At 36.5% G+C, this 12,222-nt stretch overlaps 1 protein-coding gene across 1 annotated transcript in view; it reads left to right on the forward strand.

Annotated features, from left to right (window-relative positions):
• STPG2 (sperm tail PG-rich repeat containing 2) overlaps window positions 1-12,222 on the forward strand; it is a 579,581-nt gene that overhangs the window by 330,032 nt on the left and 237,327 nt on the right. Inside the window, 1 exon segment of the mRNA XM_069094391.1 lies at window positions 7,676-7,791. Within this exon segment, the coding sequence (XP_068950492.1) occupies window positions 7,676-7,791 (116 nt within the window).

Below are 12,222 nucleotides of genomic sequence, written 5' to 3' on the forward strand. Positions count from 1 at the left end.
CTGGAAGTAGCCATGCACCAGCCCCTTTGAATGGTCACTTGGTCCCCCTACAGTCTGCGGGCCAGGAGCACTGGAAGTAGCCATGCACCAGCAGCTGCAGCCACTGCACCTCCTCCCCTTCTCGCTCTGGGGGCAGCTGCCAGACCAGACTCCCCCTGTTCCCAACCAAGTTCCACACTGACCTTTGACTTTGTCTTTGGCATTTGTAGACTGAGAAGTCTGGAAAGTGCTACAACTGCTGGTGATTTACTTTACTTTCATGAAGTCTTTTCCAGTTGTGGCTGTTTCAGGGCCATGCTGGGGCTAAAACTGTGCTTGGTAGGAACTGCTCTCGGCTCCCGGTGCACTGAGATGGACCCCTCCTGCTGGTCTGCTAGGCTTCCTTCAGCGGGAGATTTGTTTCTCTCTGTCACTTTGTGGGTTCTGTAGCTCTTAAGTTTGTTTAGAGTCATTTTTTACATGTACTGAAGGAGGTGAAAGCTGGAGCCATGCAGAAGTCCTGTTTCTACTCCGCCATCTTGGCTCCACGCCCAAACATTTTTTTAATACTTAATCAGAACTCTACCAGGCATTGGAGGGTGGGGGTAGAAATGGGAATAGGAAGACCAATTAAATAAGAAAAAGTCTCTTGCCTCATGGAGTTTAAAAACAAATGCTCAAACAAAATAAATTCTACTTGAGAATTATAGAAGAGGGATGTAAACCACATGTTGGGTAGAAATTTCTTCATTTGTCACGTTAAAGATGTATTATGATAAAAAAGATATAGCTAAGATCATGGACTTCTCTTTAGCTTTCATTTCTTTATATAAGTCATTATTTACTGAGAATCTATGATGTGAATAAAACTGTTCCAGAGTATACAAAGGAGTATTAAATATCATCTGGGTCTTTAGGGAAATTATATTTCACTTGGCACATTAAAAGCATTTCTGAAAAGGTAAATGATAATTTAAGGGATATTGTGTCCAGAAATAAGGGAGATAATAATCCCAGGGTACTTTTCCTGGTCAGAATATATCTGAGCAGTTCTTGGGCATCATATTCAGAAAGAACATTGATAAGATGGAGAGTATTTAGAAGAGTTTGACTACTTTGGTGAGAATCTGCCAAAGTGGAGATAATTAGCTTAGGCAAGAGAGGATGTAGGGGGGGAATGAGGTGGTGTCCTTGATAATTTGAAAGACTTCAGTTTGACAAAGGCTTAGATTTATTCTGCTTAGCCTTAGAGGAGATTATTAGGACCAGTAGATAGAAGTTTTTAAAATGCCAATTTAAATATAATATAAAAAAAACCCCACATGCCTAACAATTTGAACTATTCGAGGATCTAATTGGATGTTTCTGGATATAGTGAGTTCTGTTACTGAAGTCTTCAAGTGAATACACTTTGACCAAATATCAGGGATATTATAGGAGATATTTCCATTTCAGGCATGAGTTGATTAGAATAACTTTTTGGTACATTCCAACTATGAGTTGCTGTAATTCTTTTTTGAAAATGAGCTTAAGAATACAGAAGTTATCTTAGATAGGGAAAATAAAAGTTGACTTGCATCTTGCTATATAGGTGTCATTGTGTAAATAAAAAGTAGTCACTTTTATTAGTTTATTATGTTTTAAAGCACTGAATTTTAAAGGACAAAAAAGAGGGTCTCAGGATGCTCAGTTGTAGTAATAAGTAAACACATTATGTGAATAAATCATGTGTGCAAATAATCAGTACTTGTGAAAGCATAGAAACTAAAAACTGGGGGAAAGGATTCATAATTTAACAAATGTATTGGGGAAAATTATTTGGCAATCTCAAAGGTGAGGGATTGAGACTCACATCTCATATCATATAGCTTATTTATTTCCACTGTGGGTCTTAGATTTTTTTAACTATAAAAACATAGAAAGATAAAGTAGAATAATTAAATTGTAGAAGGAAGGTTAATTTTTTCAATTAAATGAGGAATGGAGGTCTTTGACTACACGAAAATTAAAAAAAAATTCTATATACCCAAACTTATGGAATTAAAAAAGAAAAACAGATTGGGAAAGCATTCATGGAAAATAGGACAGATATAAACTCATTATTTGATATATATGAGGAACTCTTAAAAAGTCTCAGGGGTAATTACTAGCACACAACAGATAACATGTCAGACGATATGGAGAGAAAATGTTTTTTTCTTATTTTTTTCTTTTTGATATATTTTGCTTTCATGTCACCTTAACTTCTAAATATATACCACCCCTTTCCATACTCAAAGATTTATCCATCCCTTGTTACCAAAACCAAAAAAAGGGGGAAAAAATCAGTCAGCAAAATTAGCCTGCAGACAACTGAATTTAGCAATATATGAAATTTCCACACCCTTTGTCCCCACCTCTCTAAATAAGGGAGGAAAGGTAGTTTTCTCATCTTTTCATCTTGGTCGAGCTTGGTTGTTTTCTGTCCACAGAGTTCACTTTTTGTTGTTGTTTTCCTTGTTCATATTTTCTTAATGGTCCTTTTTGGTTTTCATGAACATACCTTCTTTTATCCCCCTTTTTATTATGAATTTGGCCAATCTCAATTAAAATACATATTTCCATATACAAATAAGAAGAAAGATAGAGGATAGTATATGAAACTATGAATCTATTATGTATAGATTGTTCCTTTTTTTTAGAAAACATATATTTCATTTAACACAATAGTAGCCAAACTGCCCTGATTTTTTTTGTTATTTCCTCTGCCTGAACTTTCTTCTCTCTTCTATGCATATTGAAATGTTTTGTTGACTTTTTCCTTTTTGTTTATATCTCTCTACCAGTTTTCTTTTTATACTGCCTCTTAACACTTCCTCCCAAAATAAGAAAACTTTTCTTATAACCAATAACTATGTCAAACAAAATAAAATCACACATTCCTCTTGCTTTAACCTGTATACTTCATTCTATACCTAGCATGCCTGTGGAGAATACATTTTGACTGGTCATTGCATTGCTTACAGTCCCTAAGTCTATGAACAGAAAAAGGGAAAGAAATTAATATCCACTTACCATGGACAGAATTTTTTTTAATGATGAAATTGAAAGCTTTAAAGACTTATGGATCCATTTCTTTCATTGGTGGTGGAATTGCAAATTGTCAGATTTGGGGGACAGTGATATTGCAGTACTTAGGAAAAGTTACAAAAATCATCATTTCATTTAACACCTTGTTTCAGCTACTTAAATATTTAGCACCTTGTTTGAGTACAGATGTCTTTGAGCCTTGCCCTGATTATATCAAATCTTTGTTAAGAAACAGAACTTGTGGACCCCACAGTGGGAGAAACTTGCTGATGCAGCAGGAAGGGGCAGAACAGGGAAGAGCTAATGACCATATATAAGGAGAAGCCCAAGCTAGGAAGGAGCAGAACTGAGAAGGGAACTCTTGTTATGGGAGTTAAGAAGGAGAAAATGTGTAGTATCCTGGCACTCTGTTTGTCTGTTCTGTCTGTGTTGATTTTTCTTTGTGATACTTTGTACAGAAGCCCTGGGACCTTACTGGAAGCCCTGAAAGAAGATTTTCTTGTTGTCTGTTTACAGAAGTCCTGGAGGAGGGTTTTAGAGGTCCTTGGACTGTACTGATGATTTGTGTTGAGTTCTCAGACCTTGTAAGAGGGTCTGTGTTGATTTCACAGGCAGATAGTTAATTGATGATGGTGCCTGCTATGCATGAATGTTATTGTGGCTCTGTTAAGCTCTGTCTTCCCAGAAACAGAAACTGTGAAGGGCTTGAGGTGAACTGGATACTGTGAGCTTCAATATGGAATTGGACGAGGAGCTGGATGAGGACCTGAGAGCTGCCTGCCTTGGAATCCAGGTGACCATTGGGTAGATTCAGGCAGGAGCTGGACTCACGGAAGAGGAACCATGGAATTTGGGATCCAGCCTCGAGCCAAGATGAAAAGACCACTCCTTGGTTACTTAATGCTGATGAGAAGATTGTGACTTACTGTGGCCTCAGGGTAGGAGAACTCTGTACTCTGTACCTTATACCTCTTAAGGATGATTGGAAACTAATCTCCAATCAAGAAGAAAGAAGACTTTTTGACTGAGAGATTTAAGACAATGTGACCTAGGGGTGGAGAACTTTGACCTTTGTACTTTATGTCCCTTAAGGAGACTTGTTCCTTAAGGATGATTGAGTTAAGGACTTACTGAATGATATCTTTTGCTTAAAACTATGTGGCCACTTTGGTGAAAACTATGTGTCCACTTTAGTGATGTTGTTAGGTTATAACATTGTGAATGCTGTACTTTGGTTTCTGTGAATGTTTTGCTTTAATTTACTGCTGAATAAATAGAGTTCACTATACTATGTAATCAGAACCTTAGAGCTATTCATAGCAGCAGTCCTCTGGAAAGCTGCTCATGTTAGGCTTTACATGGGAATACATCCTGTAAGTGTAATCAAAAAGCAAACCACAAAATAGAACTTTTCTCAAAAAGGATTTTCAGAGCAGCCTTGTAATTACAACCACCTGCAACACACACACACACACACACACAGAGGATTCTGGGAAGATGGATGAGTAGGTCAGAGAATTCCAAACTCTCCAGATTTTCCCCCACAAAAGAGATAAAATAGCACCTTAGGGTGAACAAAGTACAGGTAAAAATAAGTAAGAATAGGAAAAGAACTGGGGTCTTCCTGAGACAATTTGAGAAGATCAGAAGAATAATCTCAGGAAGCAATTTGGTCCCCATGAAGAGTAAACAAAACACCTCCAGGCCAGGGTTAGTTTTAAACGCAAGATGCAAACCCTGGGGTTAGCTGGGTAGGGTGGCTATCTGAAAACTTTTACCCATGGGACAGTGAGGGGAGTTGGGCATCTGAGCCCATGAAGATGGAAGGAACCTCTTCTGACAAGGAATTCCAGACCCAGATGTGCTCCAGAGAGAAGTTGGGGTTGGGAAGGAACCAGCAGTCCCTAGTGAGTGCAGATGCAGTGGGGCAGGGATGCCACTGACTGTGGGTACTTAGCAGAGGTTGGAGGTCTGGCTTTGCTTCCAGGCTAGCAGGGAGAACTGAAGATCCGAGTAAGAGTCACCATCCCCCACACCCCAGGGTTAGAGGTGATTACAAAAATTGAGCTATAATCACAAAAAATGCACAGGCATAGGAGAAAGAATACAACTATGGAAAGCTATTATGGGAATAGAGAAGACCAGAGTTCATCTTCAGAGAAGGATATTGAAGTAAAGAAACCTCCAAAGAGTAAAATCAAATGGTCACCTGCCCAAAAAGAATTCTTAGACAATCTTTAAAAAAAAGACTTTAAAAATCTAATACAGAGATGGAAGAAAAGCTAAAAAAAAGAATAATCCAAGAAAAGCATGAAGATTATGAAACAAAAGCCAACCAGTTAGAAAAGGAGGTCTAGAATCTTAAGGAAGAAAATGACATCTTGAAAATTAGAATTGGGCAAGGGGCAGTCAGCCAAATTATAAGAGATCAAGAAATATTAAACAAAATATGAATAATGAAAAAATAGAAGAGAAAGTGAAATATCTTACAAGAAAAACAATGGATTTGGAGAATAGATCAAGAAGAGAAAACAAAAATAATCAGACTAACTGAAAGTTATGATCAAAAAAGAATCTTGATACAGTAATACAAGAAATAATTAAAGAAAATCGATCTGAAGCATTAGAACAAGGGGAGAAAGTAGAACTAGAAAAATTCCATCTATTACCAATTAAAAGAGATCCTATGAGTAAACTTATAGGAATGTCATAGTCAAATTCCAAAACCCTCAGCTCAAGTAAAAAATATTAAAAGTAACAAGAAAATTTAAATATAATGTGCCACAATTAGAATCACACATGACCTTGTAGAGGAGACCCTAAAGGACCATGGGTTTTGGAACACTATGTATATTGAAGAGCAAAAATCCATTTAAGGGCAAAAATACCATACACAGGAAAGTTAAGCATAATCCTGAATGAAAAAAATGGACATTTCATCAACTGTCAGACTTTCAAGACTTTGTTAAAAAAAAAAAAGAAAACCAAACAGCCTGAACTTAATAGAAGATTTGACATACAAGAAGAAAGAGAAATAATTTGTACATACCAAAGACTGAATATACAGTATTCAATAAGGAAAGACCATTTACTTTTTATATATGTAAAATGTATGTCAAAAATTCTTACTAATAATTGGATAGCTGATAAGAAGGACTGGGGTAAACCTGCATATGATATGAATTTATAAAGCAAATCATTTAGGAACAGCTAAAAAGAGTAATTATTTTATATTAATATGGTGCAAGAAAAATTGATACAGAAGAATTGGAAGGGGCAGGAGGGCTGGTAGTTCTGGTAACCTATTTTCATGGGAATGGATTTAAGGGGGAACAATACATGTATATTTAGAAGAGTATAAAAATTTTCTAAATTCAGAAGAAATAAAATGGTAGGGGGATAGAGAAGGGGGAGAGGACAAGGGAAGGATCTTTAGAGGGGAGGGTGAAGGAATAGGTAAAAGGGGGTTTATAGAAGGGTATTTGGATTTATGGGAATAGGAGGATGGGGAGGGATCCTTGGAAGGGAGTAGGCAAGTAACAGGAAGGCAAGGTAGTGGGTAGAAGTAAAGCAGAGGAGGCAGAAGAGACAGAAACAAGAAACATTAACAAACATAAAAACAAGGATCAGGAGTGGAATTTGGAAAAGTATATGTCTATATACATGCATGCATATCTGTATGCATATCTATAAATATAGAGAAAATTCACACTTAGTTGTAGCCTTTGGTAGGTGGGTGGGGAAGAACGAAGTAAAAAAGTGTGCAGCAGAGAACAAAAGAAAATTTACAAGGAAGCAAAGATGGAGAGTTCTTAACACAACGTGTTTTATTTATCACATAGGCTTTCTTGAAATGAAAATTTAGCCTGATATATTTTGAATCCTCTCTTATGTTCTGCTATGTACATGACATGCTATTTTTTCTTTCTATTTAAGTTCCAATATTTAAGTTTATGATATGTTTTTTTGTTTCTTTTCTCTAGTCTGTATTTGTGTTCTGGTGTTTGAGTCTACAATAATTTTTTTTTTTAAGAAGAAATAAAAGACACATACACACACAAATCATTGGAAGCAACCTGAACATCCAATAGCAGGGAAATGATAAAGTACATTGTGAAACTCCATACAGTATAGTATAATGATGGAATTAAGTTGGGTAAATATAAGGTATGCAATGAAATCTGGGAAAATCTTTATGAAATAATAAAGTGAAAAAAGAGAAGCTGAAGAGTGGAGTGTGGAGGTACCATAGCTATGGGAGATCAAAGAGTCCTGCTCAGAATTTGGGAGTTGTTATTGAAAAAAAGGATACTTTTACACATTGAAATGAATTACTTTAAATGTAAATACTTATTAAGCATGGTTATAATGATATTCATTGTCTAATGTTAAGAAAAAATAACAAGGGGTGGCTAGGTGGCTCAGTGAATAGGGCACCTGCCCTTGTAGTCAGGAGGACAGTTACTAGCCATGTGACCTTGGGCAAGTCACAACCCCAATTGCCCTGCCTTCCCCCCTCCAAAAAGCAAAATAATAATAAAAAAAGGAAATATGTGAATTTAAGATCATTTTTAGGTGATTAAAAACCATACTTTACTTATCAAGTTTTTCCTATGTTTCTCCATAGGACCTGCTTCATACAATCCAATTTTCAAGACATGTCCTAAACTGTCCTTATTTCCGAAGAAAACAAAGCGCTTTGTAGAACCTAAGAATATAACTCCTGGTCCTGGAACTTATGAGGTGTGTCAATAATACTTTATTTTCAGCCCTGACATATTTTTCGAGTTCTTGCCAGAAATGTAGGATTTACTGTGTTTTGATTTTGTGTTTGATAATTGTCAAAACTGGAGCAGAGAGGCAAAGGCTTTATAATTAACTAATCTGAACTTGTGTAAGAATCATTCAAATGCATCATGGTATTTTTGTGCATGTGAGTATTTATGTAGGAGGGTTAGCTGTTTCTCACATTGCTACCTTCAGATGTTTCTCCTGAGTTTTTAATGAAATGATGCATCAATTCAAAGGAAATCATGGTTTAGTCAGTTAATGGAATGCTGCTTATTTGTTTATGAACTTTGCTACTTTAATTGGCAATCTTAATCAGCAAAGTCTGCTTTTATGCCTCTGGACTTTATGATAATCAAAAAAGAAACTAAAATAAGTCTGTAGTATTTTAAAAATCTGATACACACAAAAAAAGAAAAAAAATCTGATTCATAAGAGCCTTTTTTTCTTTTTGTTAACTTATAACATGGGGAATGAAATAGATCTTTACTTTTTCTTTACCTGGTTAATTTTGTGATTGTGAAACATTTTTATTTTGCCTATAAGAAACTCTCTCAAGAATGAGTTCTATGTGATTATATAAAACTGCCTCTCCCTTGCAGGATTAATTATAACAGATTGATTTATAGAAACTTTATTACAATTCATAGTAGCTTCTCATATTAAACCTTATGTTCTCAATAACTTCTCCTTCCCTATGCTAAAGGTAAGGTTTTTTAGAAATAGGACTTTAATGATGCAGTTCATTGTATATTATGATGATTCAAATGATAAAATGTTTTTCTTGAACTGGCAAAGAAAAATAAGCCTGCAAACATGTTATGAATAACATTTGGTGTATGAATATTTTTTTTTTGCCTTTTGGAGGGAAATTGGGGTTAAGTAACTTGCCCAAGGTTACACAGCTAGTTTTTCTGTGTGGGTGTTAAGTGTCTGAGGCCGGAACCAAACTCAGGTCCTCCTGACTCTGGGGCCGGCACTTTACTCACTGTACCACCTAGCCACCCCTGGTATATGAATATTGAGTTACATATATTTTATAGTCATTAATGAATTTTCAGTGATTTCAAATGACTGTATATCTTTAAAAAGTATAAAATATACTGTTAGATACAGTCATTTACTGATGCAGCCTGATCTTGGATAACACTGAATAAAATCCAAATTCCTTAGATTTTCTTTTAAGGCCCTTCGTAATCTGTATAAAACTTCCAAGTCTTAATTCATACTAGTCATGAGATTATGTGGTACAGTGGAAAAAAGACTGTATTCATTGTCAGAAGGACCGGGTTCAAATCCCAGCTGTGCTCCTTCATTTCTTGATCAGGTTGTTTTGACTTTTCTTTACCTGTCAAGGATAAGGGAGTTATATTGGGTCATTTCTAATTTTCTGTCCAGCTCTCATGCTCTCTCTTCCTGTACTCTTCTTCAGAAAAATTGGATTACTTGATATTTCCCAATGCCATCATTAATGCCTCAAATGACTTGCTCCCAACATTTCACCAATTGAAATCTTTTTCTCATTTAAGACTCAGCTTAACTACTTTCCCAGAACCCCACAACTTAAAGTGGTGCCTTCCTCCTTAAAAATTTCCCCACTCTATTTGGCATCTCCTATTTACTTAATCATATTCTGCATTAATTTATAATTATATATTCTTCTCTTTGAAAGTAGGAAATTTGTCATTTTTCTTCTTTGTATTTATTAGTTGTCTTGAACACAGGCCAGACTCTCTGCCACAGGGAATTTGCAGAACATTGGACAGTGATGAATCCAAGCATTTAGGTGATTTTCTAGAATGGGAATTGTTTCTGACCAGATGAAATTATAAGAAATCAATGGAGATAATCAGAAAGAAGATGTTTTTGATATTGTCTTTTCAGCATCTCAGAAAATCTTAAATGCATTTTCACCAAAAAAAGAGAGATCTTATCAAAAATTTAATTAAAGAAGATAAAATATTTTTGTCACATTAATTTTTAGGAGAATATCTTCAGAAAGACCTTGCGCATTAGATATTTTAAAGAGGTAATTACTAAGTGTGGTTTAATTATGATCAGCAGAATATCAGTATTTTGAGCTATGATAATTAAAAGTTATGTTTATAGGTCATGGGTCATAAATTAAGAGCTAGGTCACCTAGTCTAATAATTGCATTTTGCATGTGAAGAACATGGAATTAAGTGACTTACTAAATTAGCAGTGAAGTTATATAGATGTACACAATATTAAATGAAAAGAGTTTTTTTTTTCTGTAAGGAAAAAGAAAATGGTGATTTTGAAAGTGTTTGCATATTATTCATGTTTCTTTTATCTTCCAAACCTAGAATAGAGCTCTTTGCATGTAGTTACTTCATAAATGTTTTTGATTTGCTGAATTTTAAGTATTTTTTTATTTCTTTTAATGGTAACACCCTCCCGCTTAGTGGGAAGAATAGATGTGCATGGAACACAAGTAGAGAGGTATAGAAATAAGGATCATTGATGATTGGGATGCTCATGCAGAGACAGAGATTGTGGGAGACCAAGCTGCACACGTGGAGGAACACACACACGGATGTTACATGAAGTAAGGTCCAAGTGTGGAAGGGCAGCTCATACCTTCCTGGCCACGAGGTAGCTTGTCCTTTCTGGACATGTCATTAATTAGCTCCCACTGGGCCTGCTCCCCTTTGGTCTTGCATCCGTGGCCTGTCATGTGTGCTTGGCGCTGTTCTCTGCTGTTTCCTCAGGCCGTCTTTTCAGAATTACTTTGCTGGACTCAGAGTGGCTGTCAGCTGCCTAGATACAAGGTTGGGGGGTCTTCTCTTTGCTTCTGGTGCATGGATTCAGGAGAAAACCATCCCTTCCATGGCTGATGCCTTTCTTTTCCCTGTCCTTATTGTGGAGCTGAGAGAGCATAATAAGGACAGACTAGACCCTGGGAGAAGCTCCCTTCATGTCAGAAGCAAGATTTAAATCCAAGACTTCCTGCCTCCAAGTGCCAATTCATCATATCAGGGATTTTATATTCATATACCAGGTGGCCTCTTAAATGACCTACTCCTACTCTACCAAAGGCAAAATACAGTGAACAGTTTGCTGCTTCTGAGAGTCTGACTCATAGTATCCAAACTAGGCCTGCCTCTGCATCACACCTTTGTGACTCCAAGTGGACTGAGACCTAACCCCCCCACCGCCCCCCAAAAAACCCTACGAATACTCTAGAACTTCTGAAGGTTTTGAGGAACCTGGCATGTATCTTACTGGGGAGGTCCACTAAGTCCTAATTATGTGGTTAGGGCATGGTGAGGGGAGCTTTGGCCAGAGTTCTCATTGATTTTTTATGTATTTGGGGTTGGTACTAATTAGAGTTGTATATGCCTGTGATCTGATTACCATTGACTGGACTGCTTTCTTAGAGGAACTTCTTGGACTGAATGAGACTAATGGGTCCATCTGTAAGCAGTTTCCCCAGTTTACCATAGGCTCCCACAGATCAGAATCAGCTTAGAGGGTCACAGAGACACCCTAAGATTTGATGTTGATACCAGGAAGAGGGCCAAGCACCATTTTCCATAAACAGTGGTGCTGGTAGTTATACAAACAGTGTTTGTTTGTTTTTTTGTCAGTATATTCTGAAATGGAAAAATTGAGGTTAACTACAGAATCTTTCCTTGGAGATCTTCTAGAATGTGCCACATGGCTATAGAGTAGTTTCCATGTAGGGCCATATAGAGCATTGTCACATAGATGAGAGGTAAAAGCAACTTTGCCAGAGTCATTGATTAATGACTGGAGATATGGGAGGCTTGGGAAAGATCGTGCATTCTTGCCTCTACTTTTCTAAGGGATGGCAACCTAGTGATTCTAAAATATTGGGCACCTTATTATTTTGCAATTTCAGTATTTGAAAAGCAATCAGGTTATTATGAACAAAACTTCACTATCAAAGATAACTCCTTATAAACAATATGGTAATAACTGACAGTTTAGTGCCTTAAGATTTGCAAAGCTCTGGATCCTCACAACTCCTTAAGGTGGGTGCGATCATTATCACCACTTTGTGGATGAGAGAGCTGAAGTTCAGAGGGAGGTGATAACATGGGCTTATACTGCTCCCAAGAGTTAGAGATCTTCCTAACTGGTACCAAGACACTAGCTACCCCACCACACTGACATGTTGACATGCCATGAAATTTAACAGAAGATGGTTTATTCTTTTTATATTCTGTTGTAATGTTTGCAAAATCTAGTTTAGATAATCAGATTGGCAGGTAGGTAAGAATTCAGGTTAATTAAAAATTAATCGATTAATAGTAAATTGTTTGTTATCCAAAGAAATTCCTGAGATAATCGCTAATCTTTAAACATTCATTTAGATTGATAGTTTATCCTTTTCTTTC

This window comes from Petaurus breviceps, unplaced genomic scaffold (genome assembly GCF_028583685.1).
Source record: "Petaurus breviceps papuanus isolate PSGF00001 unplaced genomic scaffold, PetGlider_PUasm1.0 126, whole genome shotgun sequence".
Taxonomy (NCBI): Eukaryota; Metazoa; Chordata; class Mammalia; order Diprotodontia; family Petauridae; genus Petaurus; species Petaurus breviceps.